The sequence below is a fragment of the Lepus europaeus genome, chromosome 1 (genome assembly GCF_033115175.1).
Source record: "Lepus europaeus isolate LE1 chromosome 1, mLepTim1.pri, whole genome shotgun sequence".
Taxonomy (NCBI): Eukaryota; Metazoa; Chordata; class Mammalia; order Lagomorpha; family Leporidae; genus Lepus; species Lepus europaeus.
Window position 1 is genome coordinate 47,990,872 of NC_084827.1, and position 21,739 is coordinate 48,012,610.

The 21,739-nt window shown below is 36.6% G+C and overlaps 2 protein-coding genes across 4 annotated transcripts in view; one reads left to right on the plus strand and one right to left on the minus strand.

The window, feature by feature from the left end:
* COG5 (component of oligomeric golgi complex 5) overlaps positions 1-21,739 on the minus strand; it is a 375,810-nt gene that overhangs the window by 260,606 nt on the left and 93,465 nt on the right. The window lies entirely within an intron of this gene.
* On the plus strand, positions 15,462-20,970 carry GPR22 (G protein-coupled receptor 22). 2 transcript variants are annotated; one of them, XM_062198910.1, is made up of 3 exons: positions 15,462-15,809; positions 16,753-17,776; positions 19,360-20,970. In XM_062198910.1, exon 3 carries the CDS (start codon positions 19,382-19,384, stop codon positions 20,681-20,683), a length of 1,302 nt encoding a protein of 433 aa, XP_062054894.1. In that variant the 5' UTR covers positions 15,462-15,809; positions 16,753-17,776; positions 19,360-19,381; the 3' UTR covers positions 20,684-20,970. The 2 variants fall into 2 exon arrangements, with proteins under 2 accessions (XP_062054894.1, XP_062054896.1); XM_062198912.1 differs by having other exon boundaries at positions 16,753-17,679.

Sequence of the window (21,739 nt, forward strand, 5' to 3'; positions counted from 1 at the left end):
TATTTGTGTGATTCTTTCTTCTGCAGTGTGATTTTTTTCCTCCAACAGGGAAAAAATAATGAAAGCACATATAAAAGAAAATTGTCCAGGGAAGATATTCTAAACACTAAGAATCTGAAATACATGATACAAACTATTACTAGTGTGTTACTAGGATCAACCTTTAAAAACAAGGAATAAAAGTAAACAATAAAAGAGTTCAATAACTTTAACATAAAACTTTAAGACAGTCATAGGTAGTTCATAATTATTTAGAGGAGTTACATGATAATTAGGTTTTTCTTTCTTTCTTTCTTTCTTTTTTTTTTTTTTAGGATTTATTTATTTGAGAGGCAGAATTACACAAAGAGAAAGAGAAACACAGAGACAGAGCTTCCATCTACTGGTTCACTCCCGAAATGACTGCAATGGCCAGGGTTGGGCCAAGCCAAACCTAGGAGCTTCATCTAGGTTTCCCATGTGGATGGCAGAAGCTGAAGAACTTAGGCCATCTTCCAATGCCTTTACCCAGGCCACCAGCAGGGAGCTGGATTGGAACTGGAGCAGCCAGGACACAAACTGATACGGATATAGGAAGCTGCTGTCACAGGTGGCGGCTTAACCTGCTATGCTTGGATGCTGGCCCTGATAATTAGGTTTTATACAGATTTGGAATTTCTCCTTCAATCTAACACAGAAGTAATTGGTGTAGGATTTACCCTAACAACTAGAAAACCAAATTTTATGACACCACTGTTTTCAGATACTGGACAACAAACAATACAAGACCATGATTATGGAGAACAAGTAATGAGCTCTATGATTATCCAGGCTTTCTGTTAAATATACTCTCCACTACATGTAAGTGAAAAATGCCAGAGGAACACAAGGGGCTCAATAAGTCAATGTCACAAATTTGAGTTAAGGGAGGCTGAGGAAACCAGAATTCTCAGGCAACAATAACAGAAAAAGTAAAGTGGACAGAAATACTTTCAGAAAATCTACATAGGGCCTTTTGCAGAATAAAGTTAAGCATACGAGTACTTCCTTAACTTTATTTTTAAATTTTTTAAATTTATTTCAGAGATAGAGCTCCTTTCCACAATTTCAATTCCCAAATGCCCACAACAGCCAGTGGGGGACCTGAAGCCAAGAACCAGGAACTCAACCCAGATCTTTCACATGGGTGGCAGGGACTCAATTACTTGAGCAATCACTGTTGCCTCCCAAGGTCTGTATTATCATGAAGCTGGAGTCAAGAGCCAGAGCCTGGCCAGTGCCGTGGCTCAACAGGCTAATCCTCTGCCTTGCGGCGCCGGCACACCGGGTTCTAGACCCGGTTGGGGCACCGGATTCTATCCCGGTTGCCCCTCTTCCAGGCCAGCTCTCTGCTATGGCCCGGGAAGGCAGTGGAGGATGGCCCAAGTCCTCGGGCCCTGCACCTGCAAGGGAGACCAGGAGAAGCACCCGGCTCCTGGCTTCGGATCAGCAAGATGTGCCGGCTGCAGCGGCCATTGGAGGGTGAAGCAACAGCAAAAAGGAAGACCTTTCTCTCTGTCTCTCTCACTATCCACTCTGTCAAAAAAAAAAAAAAAAAAAAAAAAGAGCCAGGTATTGAACCCAGGTACTCAGATGTAGGATGCAGGCATCTTGACTACTGGGCTGACACCTGCCCCTATAAATCTGTATATAGGGCCTCTTGAGTCTTCAAAGAAGTCATATAAATGCCTATTATAAGGCTCAAGGAGGCCAGGCAATATACAACTTGCAAGAAAGCAGAGCCTGCAAAATGATCAACTCTTCTCTGTATCGTTCCAATTTTTTAGTATATGTGCTGCTGAAGCGAGCACAAGATGATCAACTCTTGAACTGCACAATATTCCAGTTTGGAAAGCCAAAATGAGGAGACATCACTGAGCACAGTGGGTATTCGGAACAGCTATATGAAGGATTACTGGGATAGTCTTAAAGATCCCTCCAAAGCTGTCTAATTTTAAAACAAGAAAAAAAAAAAAAAAGATCAAGTTGATCAACTCAGTAACTTTAAGGCTGACAGAACAAAGCCAAAGGTTCAACAAAGGAAGACAAAATATGTCCACAATGTTCAAACACAGTCATCAGTATTCAATCAAAAATTGTTAGGAATAATAAGATGTAGAAATGTAATTACTAGACAAAAACACTAAAACATCTATTACAGCTATGTCTACAGATTTAACAAAAAACAAAGACAATAAAGACAGAAATGGTAATGATAAAAAAATTGGTGAAACTTCTGTAAAAAGAAAACACAAATATTTGTATAGTAAAATCCCTAGAAGTTGTAGATTTAACAACAGATCAAACACTACAAAAGATAAGACTGATGAACCCAGAAACACAGTAAGCAAAAGAATCAAAAATTAATGCTACCAAAAAGAAAAAAAGCAAAAATCCTTAGTGATATATGGACAATACTAAAAGTAAAACACATGTTATTAGATTCTAAAAAGAAAAGATGTGATAAATAAAAAATACATTTTTCAAATGTAATGAAAATACAAAACCAAGTAGCAACAGTAACAAGCACAACAAAAATACACATCCAAGAATATCAGTGAACCCCAAGCAAGGACAGAAAGAAAGGAAGAGAGGGAGAGAGGAGGGAGGGAGGGAGGGAGGGAGGATGGGAGGAAGGAAAGAAGGAAGGGAGGGAGGGAGGGAGGGAGGGAAGGAAGGAAGGAAGGAAGGAAGGAAGGAAAAAGGGAGGGAGAGAGGGAGGGAGGGAGGAAGGAAGGATGGGAGGAAGGAAAGAAGGAAGGAAGGGAGGGAGGGAGGGAGAGAGGGAAGGAAGGAAGGAAGGAAGGGAGGGAGGAAGGAAGGATGGGAGGGAGGGACGGAGGGAAGGAGGGAGGGAGGGATCACACCAAAGTACATGACAGTCAACTACAAAAGCTAAATTCAAAAGGAACACCTAGAAGGAGCCAGAGGGAAACAGGCACATTTTACAGCTGAGGAACAACTATGTCTGCAACATAACAAAAAATTTGCTAATTTTTTTTAAATGGTGAAAGAAAAAAGGGAAAATCCAAGGCTCTTACCAAGTAAAATTAAGTAAAAAATAACACCCAAGAAACATATTTCTTTAAAAAAAAAAAAAAGTAGGAAAAAATTTTCCCAACAATCCCATGGTACCAAAAATTGACAATTAAGTTCCTTGGATTTATGGAAAATAATACCATAAAGAAACTCTGATGTATAAAAAGACACAAGAGTGTCAGAAATTGTAAATGTATCTATATACAATATTTTAAACATTTGTTTAAAAGATAACTAGCTATTTAAAACAAAAATGGTAGCAATGTATTAAGAAGTTTATTTTAAAAAAAGTATAAGCTTAAAAAAAAAAGTACAAAAAGCGGAAATGGAGCCAGCTTCTTGGCACAATGAGTTAATCCACTACTTGCAATGCTAGCATCTCATACCACAGCGCAGGTTTGAGTTCTGGCTGCTCCACTTCCAATCCAGCTTCTTGTTTATGTCCCTGGGAAGGCAGCAAAAGATGGTACAATTACCTGGACCTCAGTACCCATGTGAGACACCAGGATGCAACTTCTAGATCCTGGCTTCAGCCTGTCCCAGCCCCAATTAGGGAGTGAAACAGCAGATGGAAGATCTCTCCCTTTGTGTTGCTCTGCCATTCAAATAAATAAGTAAATAAATAAATAAAAAGATGGAAGGGGCAAATAAAACTCACATGGAAGTATAGATGAGGCATAATTAAACCATGATGAGGTAAATTTAATAAAACCTAAACCAACAAAAATAAGAAAATCAGAAACAGCTAATAACAGAAAATGACAAATTGAAATATCAAAAATTCAATACAAAAGAAGGTAAAAAAGGAAGAAAAACTAGGAATATATGAATACACGGAACAAATGAACAATACTAAACCCTAATCACATGAAAAATTATGAATTGCAAATGTCCCAATGAAAGCAAATAGTGGGACATGTGTCATGGAGCAAGAGATTAACCTGCTGCTTGCAATGCCTACATTCCTATGGGGGTGTCAATTTGAGTCCTGACTACTTTGCTTCCCTTCCAGTCCAGGCCAGGCTAATGCACCTGGGAAACAGCAGATGATGGCTCGAGTCTTTAAGTTCCTGCCACTCACACAGGAGCCCTGGATGGAATTCCTGGCTCCTGGCTTCAATCTTGCCTAGCCCTGGCTGTTGCAGCTGTTTAGAAAATGAACCGGTAGATGGAAGATTTCTCTGTGTCTCTCTCTCTGCGTGTGTGTATGTTTCCCTCTCTGTGTCATCTTGCCTTTCAAATAAAATAAAAATTTTAAAAGATTTATTTATTTTATTTGAAAGGCAGGATTACAGAGAGGCAGAGGCAGAGAGTTCTTTTCATCCGCTGGTTCACCTCCCAGATGCTGCAACAGCCAGAGCTGTGCCAATCTGAAGCCAGGAGTTTCTTTCAGGCTCCCACATGGGTGCAGGGGTCCAAGGACTTGGGCCATAGCAGAGAGCTGGATCAGAAGCGGAGGAGCCAGGACATGAACTGGCACCCATATGGGATGCAGGCACCACAGGTGGCAGCTTTACCCACTACGCCACAGAGCCAGCCCCAGTAAATGTTTTTAAAAAGTAAAGAATGAGTTAAAAGCAAAAATAAACCACTGCTATCTTCAGAAAATATACCTTTAATCCAAACACACAGATAAGTCAAAAGTAAAGATTAAGAAAAATATGATGCAATCTACATAGAACAAATCCAGGATAGCTACACTGATATCAGATAAGGATTATTATTAGGGATAAAGATACAACAAAGATAAAGATATGCATGTACCTAAATAAAAACATATAAAGTAAAAACTGGAAAAAGTTAAAGGAGAACTTGACAGAAAAAATTATAGTTGCGATTTCACAATTCCTCTATCAGTAAAAGAAGTTAACTTCAGTAAAAATAACAAAAAACAGAAAATCAGTAAGGTTTTCTAAAATAGACATTACAATACTACCAAGAACGATCTATTTGGCTTTTACAAAACTCAGCCCAACAATCAAAGAAAAGACACTATTCAAGAGTATACACAACATTTAGCAAAAGAGACCATATTCTGAGCCATTAAACAAATCCAAACCTAACCAGAAACAAACTGAAACTGTACAAAGTATTTTCCCTAAGAAGAATGGAACTGGGGCCAGTGTTGGAGTAAAGCAGGTATAGCCATTGTCTGCAATGCTGACATCCCATATGGGCACCAGTTCGATTCTCCGCTGTTGCCAATTCGAATCCAGCTCCCTGCTAATAGCCTGGGAAAGCAGTGAAGGATGGCTCAAGTGCTCAGACCCCTGTACCCACATGGGAGACCCAGAAGAACCTCCTGGCTCCTACCTTCAGACCGGCTCAGCCATGGCTGTGTGGCCATTGCAGAGTGAACCAGTGGATGTAACACATCTTTCTCTTTCTCTAACTCATTCACAAAAATAAATGAATCTTTAAAATTAAATGTATTTTTAAAATAACAGAATGAAATGAGAAATAACAAAAAATGTTTAAAAAAAATCATCCAATATTTTTACATTGGAAAACACACTTCTAATTAAACTATATATCAGTGAAGAAATACTAGGGAATTTGGAAAACATACTAATCAAAGTGATATAAAATAATATATATTCTAATTTGTGGCTAGAAAGGTAAGCCCTACTAAACACATATTATAAAAGAGAGATTCAACTAGGTAAAAGTAGACCAGGAAGGAAATATTAAAAAATAAGATTTGAAATCAAGAAAGCAGAAAAAAAGAAAATCAAATTGCCAATACCAATAATTAATGGGAATACAGTAGTACAGATCCTACAGACATTAAACATGAGAAGGGGCCAGCGCTGTAGCACAGTGGGTAAAGCTGCTGCCTGCAGTGCTGGCATCCCATATGAGTGCCAGTTCGAGTCCTGGCTGCTCCACTTCCAATCCAACTCTCTGCTGTGGCCTGGGAAAGCAGTGGAAGATGGCCCAAGACTTTGGGCCCTGCATCCACATGGGAGACCTGGAAGAAGCTATGGCTCCTGGCTTCGGATCAGTGCAGCTTCGGCCATTGCAGCCACTTGGGGAGTGAACCAGTGGATGGAAGACACCTCTCTCTTTCTCTCTCCCTCTCTGCCTCTCCTTCTTTCTCTGATTTACTTATTTGAAAGAGTTATACAATCTTTAAAAAAATGAGAAATATTAAAAACAAGTCGATACCACCAAGTTTGGCAATTTAAATGATATGAACAAATTATTTGAAAGGTAATATATCAAAAGAGACAGAGAAATTAGAAAATCTGCATCTTTACCTATTTAATAATTTGAATTTCTAATTAAATTCTGTAAGCAACATAAAAACTCTTGGCTCAATTGTCTTCTCTAGTGAATTCCACCAAATATTTAAGGAAGGAGTAATACTAACCTTACCCAAAATTCTTGAAAATTAGATGAAGAACAACATTTTTCAACCCATTTTAGGACTCTAGCATTGTCTTGATTCCCAAATCAGATCAAAATAATAAAAGAAAATGGAAGACTAATATTCCTGAAGAACACATAGGCAGATCTTACACAAAACAATATCAAATAAAATCTTGTACTATTCTAAAAAAGTACCCACAGATGCAAGGTTGGTTTAACATTGAAAAATAAATCTATGTATATGACTCAAACATCATGTGGTACCCCAAAGATATGCACAATTTTTATGTGTCAATTCACAGAATTATTTAAAGATTCAAGTTATGCATCCAAATTAATGAGAAAAATATGAATTCTCAGTAAGTGGAAAAAGTTGCTTAAAAAATTTAATACACAGGGCTGGCGCTGTGGCACCTCTGGCTGCTCCACTTCTGATCCAGCTCCCTGCTAATGGCTTGGGAAAGCAGCAAAAGATGGCCCCAGCGACTGGGCCCCTCCATTTAAGTGGGAGACTTCGAAAAAGCTCCAGGATCCTGGTCTGGATCAGCCCAGCTCTCGCTGTTGCAGTCATTCGGAGAGTGAACAAGCAGATAGAAGACCTCTTTGCCTTTCCCTCTCTCTGATTGTAACTCTGCCTCTCAAATAAACAAATCTTTTTTTAAAAATTAAATATGCTTTCCTAATAAAAAATTCTCAACAAACTTGGGGTGCATGCAGTGTGTTAAGCGGCCACTTGGGAAACAATACCCCATACTGCATTACAGGTTCAAATCCTGGCTCATCTGTTTCAAAATCAGGTTTCTGCTACTGTGCTTGGGAAGGCAGCATATAATGGTACAAGTACTTGGACCTCTGCCACCCATTGGGAGATCAGAATGGAATTCCTGGCTTCAGCCAGACCAAACTGCAGGCATTTGGGGAATGAACTAGTAGATGGGAGATGTGTCTCTCTCATTCACCTTCCTTCCTCCCCTACTTCAAATAAATAATAATCAAACTTTATCAACCTGAAAAATGGTATCTATAACAAGCCTACATATAATGTCAAATCTAATGGTGAGGGGCCGGTGCTGTGGTGCAGCGAGTTAATACCCTGGCCTGAAGCGCCGGCATTCCATATGGGCGCCGGTTCAAGACCCAGCTGCTCCACTTCTGATACAGCTCTCTGCTATGGCCTGGGAAAGTAGCAGAAGGTGGCCCAAGTGCTTGGGCCCCTGCACCCATGTGGGAGATCTGGAAGAAGCTCCTGGCTTCGGTGCAGCCAACTGGGGAGTGAACCATCTGATGGAAGACTTCTCCTTCTCTCTCCCTATCTCTCTCCCTCTCCCTCCCTCCCTCTCATCTCTCTGTGTAACTCTAACTTTCAAATAAATAAATAAATCTTAAAAAAAAAAAATTGAATGGTTAAAGACTGAATGCTATTTCTCCAAAGATCTGAAATTAAAAAAATAATGATGTTTGCTTTTACCATTACTACTCAACATTATATTTATGGTCTTAACTATGATGGCAATAAGCCAACACTGATTATCTATCTATCTATCTATCTATCTAAAAGGAGGAGGTAAACCTCTGCTTATTTAAGTGTAACTCTGTAGGAAGAAAATCATGAGGAGTGAAGAAAATATAAACTAATGAATAAGTTTGGGACAATCATAAGGTTTATGTTTAACATAAAAAATTTGAGGAGGGTGTTGTGGGGGAGGGGGGAGCACAGGGAGCTTAAGCCACAACCTAAGATGCCAGCAGGCCATATCAGAGCACCAGATGGAGTCTAGACTGTTCTACTTTCAATCTAGCTTCCTGCTGGTGCACCTGAGAAAGCAACAGCTGATGGCCCAAGTAACTTGGGCCCTGGGCCCTCCACCCATGTGAGAGACTAGGATGGAGTTTTTGGCTCCTGGGTTTGGCCTGACCCAGCCCTAGCTACTACAACCATTTGGGGAGTGAACCAGTAGATGGAAAACCTCTCTCAAACTGACTCTTTCAAATAAAAGTTAAAATATGTGTAATATTTCTTCATGCAAATAAAATAAAAATTTTAAATACTATTTACAATAGTATGAAAAACTAGTATTATTCCAGCATCATCCAACTTGACACAACATGTACACTGAAAGCACAAAATATTACTGAGAAAAATGAAAAATGACCTAAATAAATGGAGAGAGATATCATGTTTACAGAACAGACAACTCAAAATAAAGATGTGGCTGGTACCCAACAGATGAATGTCATACCATTCAAAATCCCAGCCCATATTCCCTGGCTCCCACAGAGGTTATAGAAAGCTTGAAAGAACACAACTCATAGCCTGACAATGGCAACAACAAAACAATACAAACAACAAAAAAGGAGTGGGAGAATCTATCTGCAAACATAAGCTTTTCTTGATTTCACTCAGGAGCTGAGGTTACAAGGCAACCAACCAACCTAAACTCTTAAGGAAAGACAGGTGACCTGAAGGACAAAAGCATATACAAACACTGAGTACCTGTTTACTGAACTGCCAGAGACTCAATGTGGGCTAACAAGAACATATGGAATGCATGGAGACCAGGGACACAAAGGGAACTCACATACATCCTCAGGTTCTTCAGAGACCTCACCACATACTTGCAAAACAAGTGTGAGTGCCTGGTGAACAGTTTAGAGGAGGAGCACAGCAGCCAGTGAGAGAAGAGCATGATGTCCAGTCTGGATCCTTTCTACTACCCTTAATACAGGTGGGTGAGGAAGCCTACAACCACTGAAGGACGCAGAGCAAACCATGTCATTCTTTGGACACTGCTGAAGCCCCATCAGAGGCAAAGGAAGAAAAAAAAAAATCAGCCCTGGGGGCAGAAAAGGAAGTAATTTTACAAGTGGAAACAGAAGTCTCCAAGGACACTGGCTTCCCAATTCACTGTGTGGATATGTTGCTATATTCTGTGCAATAATGGATCCAAGTAGAAACAGTAGCAATCTGGGCAGTGCAGGCTTGAGTGATTCTGACTGCCTACCTTTGTTTTAATAGTCTGTAGTCCCAGAGAGTTTTATGATCTCTTAGTTTTCTAGGAGGCAAACCTGACAGTAAAGCTATTAGCAACAAGCCAGGAGTCTGCAGAAATTTAACAAGGGTCATCAAGGGGAGTATTGGTCACAGTTATGAGACTGCTGTAGTTCCATCCACTGTTTTCTGTAAATGACACTGACACTGAATGGTTGTATCACCTTTCAACTTGGTTGACCCATCAGTAAACCTGGCCCAGAAATTTATAGGAACTTCTGTGAATCAATTGCCCCAATGAACCAATGGCTTTGCTTCAGGTGGTAAAGTAAGAATTAAGTTTTTTCCCAATGGGGTTGCTTTCACCCTTGTACAAACTATTTTAATTTGATCAATGAGATCTATTGGGCCCTTTTCTTGTTATCATCAGGTCCAAGTTAACCTATCCCAAAATAGGGATCTCAAACTAGAGTCATGGGTATTCCATTTCAACAAGAACTCAGCAATAAGCTAATAGCTATCTCTTTTCAAAAGAGGTGCACTTGGTAGCTGGGTCAGGCAGGTGGCACTACTGCACTGGGAAATGGCCTGAGTTTGCCAGCAGCCTCCAAGCCTAAAATTGATTTCTTATTTCTTCTCTTTCCTCCTGGGACCATGCACTGTTTTTGCTGGATCACCTCTACATACAGCAGGATGAAACTTTTCTTTGGATCTGTAAGACTGACAGGATCTTCTATAAATCTACTCTAGTATGTTCATAAAATAAGAACGTAAGAAAACAATCAATACTGGGGCTGGTGGTGTGGTACAGTGGGTAAAGCTGCTGCCTGTGATGCCGGCATCCTATAGGGGCACCAGTTCTTGTCCCAGCTGCTCTGATCTAGCTCCCTGCTAATGGCCTGGGAAAAACAGCAGAAGATGGCCCAAGTTTTTGGGTCCCTGCCACCCATATGGGAAACCAAGAAAAAGACCCTGGCTCATGGATTAGATCTGGTCCAGCACTGGTTGTTGCAGCCATCTAGGAGTGAACCAGAGGATGGAAGATCTCTGTCTCTCCCTTTCAAAATAAATGTTTTTTTAAAAAAATCAGTACCAATCGTACATTTAGCAGAGGAAGCCAACACAACAGTATACTGAATAGGCCCAGAGGCTCCACCTCCAATTTAGCTTTTGTGAATTTGCTTCTCACCTGTTCCCTTTCAGGAACACAAACCAAAGAATTATACGCACACACAGACACACACAGAGAAATACAGCTTATGTGCCAGGGCACTACATTATTTCCTGACCAGGGGCCTGAGGAGCCCAGGGGAGCTCTCCCTTCCTGTAGCCTGCAGCGGAGGGCTGCAGTGGTGGGAAGCTTTTTCTTTTGTTCTGACGTCTCCAGGATGATGCAGATTCCCCCTGTGTACCCAGAGCTCCTGGAAGTGCCTGGGCCTTTGTCACTGCATGGGCTGCTAGAGTTCTACCAGGCAACCCTCAGCGCCTTTAGCCTCCTTTGCCACCTACTTTGCTTCCTTCCCACAGGACAGGGTAGGAGGGTGGCTTGAGCTATAAACCCCTCCTTCAAGGTTCCTTTCCATACTACACTTTTATCTTAAGCAGCTGAGGTTATAGAAGAAGAAGGAAGAGAACAACTCAAAGGCACAGAGAAAAATAACTCTGCACCAATAAGACAGACTTCACATTTATATTCAATTTCAAGAGGCTGCCCACTCAACCAATGAGCTTATAATATATTTAGTCTACCTAAAGCTTTGCATCCTCATTGCTGATATGTCCTATGTTAGCTTTCAAGGACCCCTGATTCAACACCTATAGCCATAGCAGCTTTGGCTTAGTGCTTTGCTGCCTCCTTGATGAAATAACATTCTTCCTTCCTCCAGCCCAGAGAGTGGCCAAAACCAACACACTATCCAAGCAGCTTCATTTTATGCCAATACTCACTGCTTAGCCTCAAAAAATAATTGGTAGTTCTAGAGGGGACTCTTATTTTGTACTACTACTACTGTATCTCAACTGACCCAAAAGGGCCCTGTCTTGCTCTCCCAGGAAGCTATCTACATCACATTCTTGTCAAAAGCTGTTAAGGGCTGGTGATTTTACCCTACTTACAAATTCTGAAGCTAATCTGTTACTGTTTCCCAGATGCTAAAAGAAAATATCACCAATAGAAAAGATAAACCAATGGGAAGGGGAAAAGCACAAACATGGCCATTTTGCGTAATTCTTTGACTAAAAGAGAAAAACAGCAACAAAACCCATAATATTTAAGGATGAAAAGAGAGACTCAAAGCAGTCAATACAGAACACTCAGTGTAGGGGTAGTAATTTGAACAAGGCCCCACAGTAGGCATGGCAACAGCACTACTTAAGGGAAGGTGGTTAAATGGTAGTAGTAATAATTCCACTGTCCAAAGTCTAGGTGTGGGATAAGAAGATGGAAAGAAATTCCATATATTTCTTTTTATAATGTATAAACAATTTCCAAGTGACTTACAAACAAATAGGATAAAAACATAAAATGTAAATTTTAACTACTCAATTTAGGTGATGTAGGGAAGGATGTGAAAGCATGGCTTATGAAATTTTCTATTCAGAGTATGCAATTCTGATGCATGTATTTTATCCAATATAATCAGCTTTCAATTATTCTCTCATAGATAATGAATCACCAATGTTGTTGACTCTCCACTACCTTGGCTACTCTTCACTAGATGAAAGTTTTAGCAGATGGCCCATTTCTATTTTTCTGATAAAACATTTGTTGTGAAAGAAATTTAAAGTTAAGGAGCCAAAATTTTTGAATTGGCTTTAAACTGAAATAATCCTTTTTTCACAGGCTTCAATTTCAGAAGAGTTCAGAGTTAACTGTGTTAAGTGTTACTGAAACAGCACCCATGAAGCAATACAGTTTAAAAAGTGATTTCCAGCCATTATAATCTGCTTTTGAATATCTACTTTGCAAATAATTTCAAAGCACTTTCATTTACGGTTAATTCCAATATTTCATAAATTTGAGTGTTTTACTGACAACTCAGAATCATGAAGAAAATTAACATGAGAAAAAATAGATCGGTAAGAGTGATTTAGCATGAACAATACAATGTAAATCTAACAATAAATTATCATAGTAACAGCTCTCAAAACTTCAACATATAAAATTAAAAATCAAAGATTTCATATTAGGAAATTTTAGCAATTAAAACAGACATGGAATTAAATTATTATAACTAAAAAGACAATTTTTAAAAGATTATTTTATTTGAAACAGCTAGAGAGAAAGAAGTAGAGACTGAGAGAGAAAGAGCGAGAGAACGAGAGCAAGAGTGAGAGAGATCTTACATCCACTGGTTAACTATCTAAATGACCATAATGGCCAGGGCTAGGTTGGGCCATCTTCCCCTGCTTTCCAAGATACATCAGCAGAAAGCTGGATCAGGAGTGGAGCAGCTATGATGTGAACTGGGGCCCAAATGGGATGCCAGCATCGCAGGAAGCAGCTTAACCTAATGTACAACTCTGGCCCAAGACACTACTTTTAAAAAGAATTTATTTTTTAAAGGAATTTTAATTGAGCCGTATCTGAGGGTTAGATTCCTATCTATATTGATTAGGTAACATTAGGAAGCTAAACTGCTCTCCCAATTTATTAAGTAAAAAGTGAACCTATAAAACTTCATAACAAAGTTTGATTTCAAATCACCGGTTTTATCACTTTTCAACATTAGTATCCTACATGAATATAAAATACATTAAACGCATGACTGTAAAAATCTGTTACAACAGAAAAAAGAATCTGCATATTCAGACCTGTAATTTGATACTAAATTTTTTATGAAAGAATATAATCTAATCTCAATCCAGTGGTTTAAATATTAGCATATTTATTCAAAACAGGGTTTGTTAGGATTACGCAGTGAAGAGTTCAGAGTATTTGGTAATTACCAAACAAATTTGTGGGTTTTAAAAAGAAATAAAAATTATACTAAGCATTGCATACTTGTACGCAGAATACACAGCAATGTTCAGAGTTCAGTTTTTTTTGCAACTATTACTGCCTACAGAGATCCCGGATTTTGTTTATTCAAAATAAGCTGTATATAACTTGGAAACATTATTTCACAAAGAGTTAAAATGTAGTAATCTACTTGAACAGAGAGAATCAAAGCTACACTGAGACCCAAAGGAAGCCTGACTTGCCAAACATTATATAGATAGTAAGCTTCAACTGAATCGAGATCATCCAATTCTAAATCCCAAGAACTTTTGTAATTTTCCAAAAAGTTCAACTACCTAGGAGGGTGGGGTTTGCAGAGCTCTAACACTGAGTCTGAGGCTAACTCATACAGACTTTTTCAGGTCAGTAGATTCCTCTTTGCCTTGCTATCTTCTACTTTATGGTGACATTTTGACAATAAGCGTTAAGTAAATACTTGAACTCTGTGACAGAAAAACACTTTACATAGCACTATATATATTTCCAACCACTATATTAACAATTTCCTAAACCATACCACAGGTTTCAACAGACTAACATGTTTTCTTTGGCTTTAGTTTGAAGCTTAAAATAACGGTGTATGTGTATATCAGCTATCTTTTCACATGGCTGGCATCTAACAAGATCCTCCTCCCCAACTTTCAAAATGTACAAATAATAACACAAAAACATTTTCATTTGGAGTATTACCAAAGCCTGGTCATACAAAGCAGTACAGAAAATTTTACTAATTCACAACAAAATTATCTATCATATTATTCTCAACTTCTATAGAAACATAATTTAAAACCCACATACTAGTCAGCCATTCTCCCCAACTAAAGCTTGCATACCACCAATGGAAGATTATAAAATTGCATATTGCTTTTAAAGCTTATGAGAATAATTCCAAATGCAAATAAAAGCTTAGCATACATTGTTTTGAAACATGAAGGTCACTAATATTCCTAAGATAATGAAAACAGGTCATGATTAACATGTCAACAGGAATTGAAACAAGCCATTTTACATACTCATCAAAAAATTCTTATTGGAAAATAAAATTTAATTTAGTTTTAAATTAATATTTTGGGTTCATTATACCACAGTTTTTATTATTTTCACAGTATATCTTATAATAATTTAATGAAGACATGGACCTAACTTTTTCCTTTATCACTACATATACCAACAATATTAGTACACAACTATATGGATTTAATAAAAATCCACTAAAAAAGTACCACAGTCAAAAACAGCTAATTGAAATAAAGTCTTACTGCAAGTAATTAGCATACATTTACCAAATAAAAGAGTTACTAAAGGTAGACTGAGAAGTACTCACTAAAAGTAATGCAAATGATTAGTTTCATACACTGAGACTATGCTACTGAAAGCAAAGAAGTTTTCAGAAATTATTTTATGGTATAATCACCTTAGATCAATCTGATTAATATTCTGAATGAATGAATACTCGCATGAATGAATGAATAATGAAGTCATGACAATGTTTAACTCCTTAGGATGTTCAGAAGTATTTGAAATACAAAGAGAAGCAGACTTGAATACAAATAAACTAGTTGAAATTCAATGTAGTCCACGGTAAAGATGCAGTGTATTTCTATTTGTAGAACAAAGAATCTCAACAACATCAACAATAAAACATATATATGCGTGAAATTATCAAGGCCTGAGAAAGAATATCCACAAATACTTTTTACTATGTAAATCTCTCCTGTTCCTCACACCTCCCTGCAGTTTATAATGCTTGGCATAAGTGACCAACAAACCAAATTAGAATACACATTTTTAAAGGACTAATTTACTCATATTCTATTTCCAAATAACATATAACCACTTATAAGTTTAGTCTTTTTAAAAAGCATCCTTATGTAAAACAGTGGGGGGGTGGGAATCCCTGCTATACATACGAAGCACAGTTTAAGCCCAATACAACTGACCAATCAAAATTAGTGAATGCACTGCATCTCTCTGCAGTGGAGAGAAGCGACAAGGTAGGCTGTCATTCTGCAAAAGCTGCTCAGAACAAGCTTTACTCCGAAAAGCAGTGCCGTTCCTTTTGAGGAAGACTGAATCTAAATGTTGTCTCTGGAGAGAAGCAGCCTTCAGTATGTTAAATGACTTTCATTATGTATTTTCAGATGCCTATTGATTGCACAGTAGGAAGAGTGAGAGACTGCAGCAGCCTCTAAGCAGCACTACATGTTCCATACATTAGGAGCACTGCTGAAACAATGGCACAGCACAGACACATATTTTCATTAAGGTCATTTCTGAAGAGATGTTTATGACCCTCTTTCCCCAGTTCTCTACTAGCAAGTGAGCAAAATGAATCAACCAAAACTGGAAATGCTTCAACTACAGCAAGAATTTATCAAATCTTTAGCAGAGGTAAGATGTGTTCCTTATTATAGTATGCAGCTGCTTTTGAACCGGCATAGTGGGGTAAAATTACTTTGAAAAATTTCAAGTTAAATTCTAAGAGTTTATTTGTTTAAGTCTACTTATTTATAACATGTATTTCTTAGATTAATTCCTGTTAAGACATGACATGTTTTAAATGTAATTTTTCAAGATGCATTGTTAAATACAAAGAATATTCTTTGTTAATTCAAATGAAGACATCAGCTTTAAAGACACTTCAGACATTCTAAATATTCTATGTGATCAGTATGGTTTTTCTCAAGTGTTCAAAAAATGCTTATATTTCTTCAAAAAACCAGGCTTACCAGTTTGTTTTATCTGTTATGCAATTTCATTCTAAGTTTATTATTATTGGGAATACTCATTGAAAATTATTTAATTTGCCATTACTTTTTCTTTTATTACCTCTTACATTTCAAACCACATGAGCAATTCATCGATGGGAATTTGTAGCATCTTATCCTGTAATCTGTCTTGTATGTTAAAATTCAAACTCTGAGCTAATTAAGCAAGCTATAATATTTTTGCAGCAGGAGATGTTAAATTTATTACAAAGACAAGAAGGATTAACTATATGGTTAGTGTATGTTAACTGTTTATAAAGTCCAAAAATACAGGTTAGCTCCTAAAATGAGAGCAGAAATTAGTTTTCAACAACACAGCTTTGCTCTCACTGTTTTATCTAAATTCTTAACTCCATTGTTAAATAATAAACATAATCTTTGTAAGAAAAGGGAATATTTAAACAAACTTAATTTTATGAATACAGCTGTGACTAACACTATACTTCACTAATACTTTGATAACAATACTGTATTGGGTTTTAAGATAAACAAAACTAAAGTAACTTTCAATTAATTGGAAATTATAAAAAACTCTATTTCTTAATCTTTTTCTTCTTCTTCACCAGGGCCCACGCGGGCTAATTCACTATTTACAACTGACAACATGAAGAATGCAGCTGAGCTTCTTCTCCTGGCTGATGGTAGCCACAGACTACAAGATATTCTTGTAACATATGATTTTAAGACATCAAGGGGTTAAACCAGAAAATGCATCTACATTACTGCTGGAATATAACAGATCACCAGTATCCTAAGAAATGCTACACAGAATAATCACAAAAAGGAAAAGACATCACTGTGAAAGCCTGAAAACAAAATGGTGAGCATTTTTAAAGGGAGAGTTTATCCTTTAGCATACCACAACTGTGAAAGCTAGCAATTCTTGAAGAAACCTCAATTTCCAAAAAGGAGAATGACACACTTTACTGAGAAGCAAAATGAAGCTTTAGCAAGGGCTTTCTGCACTAACTCTTCAGATACTCATATCAATTGATGTGACTAATGGATTTTTCCATCTGAGTTTTACGACCAATTATGTATCCTCTTCTAATGAAAACAAACCAAATTAAATAGCAGATGGTTTTTATCAAAAGAACATGGACTGGATTTATAATATAAAGCAAGTTATGTGATCAAGAAATCATTGCAAAATAATGAGGACGGCTGTAGGAACAGATTTACAATTGTAACAAAAGGATGTCTAAATACATTTTAGAAGCTAGAAAGCTTGTGCTTCCTTTTTTGTTTTCACATATTCTGGAAAACAGAGACAATACCATATATTCCCTCAAAGGGAAAAGTAATTCCTATCATCTAAGGAAGTTTCTACTGGTCACGACTTTTTAAGGCAAAGCAAACACAAATATTATGTACTGTTCTTTAGAAATCCAACAGCCAACTAAATCTTAATTCATGCAGCTGAAGTACTGGAGAGAAAAATGAGAGAATTCCTACAAGTATGAAATAAAACACAGCTACTTCCTTGTTGTCAGGTAAAAAATCATATCAAAATCTGTCAATGACATCATGTATCAATTTCTGAAAAACTGTCATAGTGAGCCAAAAGGCCCATGAGGCAACAGCAAACAGGTAGGTCAGAAGATGCATGCACCCCACCACACTTCTTAACCTTTCCAAAAGAAAAGAATCTTGCTCCACAAGGAGATGCATTGTTCTTAATTATCATCTAAGTTGACATTTCCACTTTATGTAATTATAAATCTAAGTGATGTGACAAAGACCTGATGTTTAATCTGTCCGTTCAGAAAACTTGGCACACTTCAAATTTTCCATTTTTATAAGATTCCAGTGTTAGCTAAGACCTTCACTTACTTGAATAAATATGCCTCTAGTAACACCTCACACCAGCTCAAAAAGAAATTTAATGGTATCATTTGTGTTTCTGAAGTATTATCACCAAAATAACACGCCTAAATAAAACTGTATTAAAACTTGTCAAAGGAAACATCAAGTGAAAGGTTAATATGGATTTTATAATTTATGTTTGAATATGGTTTTGCAATTGAAATGCTGTACCTGAAATGTGAAATATAATTTTTGTATGATTTCATATCTTAATCTGAATGTTCAGATTACTGACAATTTAGCCAGAAAATTAGATATTTTTACTATTTATTCTAAAGTCCTTTGTATTAAAATATAGATTTTCATGAATTAGCAAAAAAGCATTTTAATTTTCTTTAAAATTATTCACTGGGTGATGTATATGAATGGTTTCACAAGTTATGTGTACCTTAAAAGGTTCCTCAAAAAATGGGCTTCACATACTTTTTTCCCTACTTTCTTTTTTTATTTGAAAAATTTTGTTTAAGCAAATAAAGTCAGCTGATAAATAATTTTAAGCCTCTTCAAAAAAATGGCTATTTGTTAATATGATATTAAATTTCAATTTTCTCCCTCCACAAGAGGGTGTGATCACAAAATCAATCAATCATTCATAGCATTCATAGCAATGATGAGAGCTCTTTTACCAAGCTTTGTGGCTTTTTACTTTATCATAATGTCCCTTCTCTTCCCATTTTGTGTTTGTCAATAGTAAAGTTCAGTGAGCATTTTCATCACAATATGTGAAATACTTATCATTTGTTTATTTCTGTAGAAAATAAAGGGAATAATTCCAAATATCCCTAAACATATCACTGAATTCTGAATGTAAAATGAATCAACATGGACAAAATAGTTTTAAAAAGTGAGTGCTCTGTACCCTTTGTCATTCTGAAAGAAACACTGTCCTGTTCATTTGAAATCTCATGGGGAAAATTATATCTACACTAACCATCTAGAGCACATTAAAATAGTGTTTATTTCCTATTGACACAATTATTTTTAAGTGAAGTTTTAAGACACTGGGCAAAAATTTAGTTTTGCATACAGGTCTCAAACAATAAGCCTGAGAACCCCAAATAAGGTTTATAGAATATCAAATAATTTTGCATTATGGGAGAAAATCCCCATATAGCTATTTCTTCAGGAGGAAAACACAATTTTAAATATTAAAACAATGCAACCCTGATGTTTTTTTAAATCTACATTTTTCCATTAATGACTTATAAACTTAAGTACACAAGAAAAAAAAATTTTGAAAGAAGACATGTTTTATACGTCATTTAAAATGCCAAATATCAAATAGTTTATTCTATTTCACTTTCTAGGGAAAAAGACTGCTCCAAAAGAATGTGTTTTTCTCCCACTCTGGAAATCAACATGCAGTCTGAATCTAACATTACAGTGCGAGATGACATTGATGACATCAACACCAATATGTACCAACCACTATCATATCCATTAAGCTTTCAAGTGTCTCTCACCGGATTTCTTATGTTAGAAATTGTTTTGGGACTTGGCAGCAATCTCACCGTACTGGTACTTTACTGCATGAAATCCAACTTAATCAACTCTGTCAGTAACATTATTACAATGAATCTTCATGTACTTGATGTAATAATTTGTGTGGGATGTATTCCTCTAACTATAGTTATCCTTCTGCTTTCACTGGAGAGTAACACTGCTCTCATCTGCTGTTTCCATGAGGCCTGTGTATCTTTTGCAAGTGTCTCAACAGCAATCAACGTTTTTGCCATCACTTTGGACAGATATGACATTTCTGTAAAACCTGCAAACCGAATTCTGACAATGGGCAGAGCTGTAATGTTGATGATATCAATTTGGATTTTTTCTTTTTTCTCTTTCCTGATTCCCTTTATTGAGGTAAATTTTTTTAGTCTTCAAAGTGGAAATACATGGGCAAACAAGACACTTCTGTGTGTCAGCACGAATGAATACTACACTGAACTGGGAATGTATTATCATCTACTAGTACAGATCCCAATATTCTTCTTCACTGTTATAGTAATGTTAATCACATACACCAAAATTCTTCAGGCTCTTAACATTCGAATAGGCACGAGATTTTCTACAGGACAGAAGAAGAAAACAAGAAAGAAAAAAACAATTTCTTTAACCACACAACATGAAACTACAGACATGTCACAAAGCAGCAGTGGGAGAAATGTAGTCTTTGGTGTAAGAACTTCAGTTTCTGTAATAATTGCCCTTCGGCGAGCTGTGAAACGACACCGTGAACGAAGAGAGAGGCAAAAAAGAGTCTTCAAAATGTCATTATTGATTATTTCTACATTTCTTCTCTGCTGGACACCAATTTCTGTTTTAAATACCACCATTTTATGTGTAGGCCCAAGTGACCTTTTAGTAAAATTAAGATTGTGTTTTCTAGTCATGGCTTATGGGACAACCATATTTCACCCTCTATTATATGCGTTCACTAGACAAAAATTTCAAAAGGTCTTGAAAAGTAAAATGAAAAAGCGAGTTGTTTCCATAGTGGAAGCTGATCCCATGCCTAATAATGCTGTCATACACAACTCTTGGATCGATCCTAAAAGAAACAAGAAATTTACCTTTGAAGATAGTGAAATAAGAGAGAAATGTTTGGTACCTCAGGTTGTTACAGACTAGGGAAAAGACTAAGTCTCACCAAATTCACATTCAGAAGAGTTTTAAATTTAAATTGTAAAAAGTGAAGTAACTGCCAAATACAAAACATTTTAAGTACTGGTTATGTTGTAAATTTTCAATGTGAATGTCAAATAGATTAGGTCATATATATTCAATTTCTTCATTACTTAATGTATTTGTTGCATGGCAGTTTGTTAAAGTAATATCACGTGCATATTTTGTCAGTATTATGTCCATCAGATATTCATGTAAGTCAAATTTTCTAAAGAATAAATACATAGCCTTAATACTGTGTATAACTTCAGATGTAACTGGCACATGTATCCTTGCTTTTATATATATATGTGTGTGTGTATTGTTTATAACCAACAAACTATAGATACATTTATATGATGACAGATAGGATAGGATTTCATGTAAAAACAAAATTATGGGCTCAAAACCATGCAGGATTTTTTGGACCACTATGTTTCCTGGTATAGTATACTTGCTATAATATTTGATGTATCAAAACTAATGAACTATGTATGAAATCTTATCATTTCTTCTGAATGTAGAAAATCATAGGATTTGTCAGGATGTTAAAATTCATGAACCAGAAAAAAAAAAAAAAAACCTGTGTATGCACACCAAGATAAGGAAACTTTAAAATTCAAGTTTGCTATGAAAAGAAGACTGACCATCTAAGATTAAAGGTACTAAGCCTATAGTATATAAATGAACCAACAATAAAGGGAGGGAAGAAAACTAAATTACCAGCCTCTCTCTTCCTTCCTCACTTAGCTTAAGTCCAAGTCAAACATTCTGGATTAATACAGTATACTGAAAAAACTGGTGCATTAAAATTAACTTCCTAACTTTATTCAACTCACCTTTTTGTATAATACAATTTAACTGTCCCAATGACTATCAAGGGAAAAATGACTTAATTTTTATTATGGAAGTCTCACAAAGTCACTGTTTCTAATTTTAGATACATAGCAACTTTAGAGTAATAAGTCAACAAGGCTCCTACCTAATCATAGCTCCCAAGTTCTTAAAAATTCAGTAGTTCTG

What these genes read in the sequence shown, in the direction of transcription:
- GPR22 (XM_062198910.1), top strand. Translation starts at nt 19,382, where the DNA reads ATGTGTTTTTCTCCCACTCTGGAAATCAACATGCAGTCTGAATCTAAC.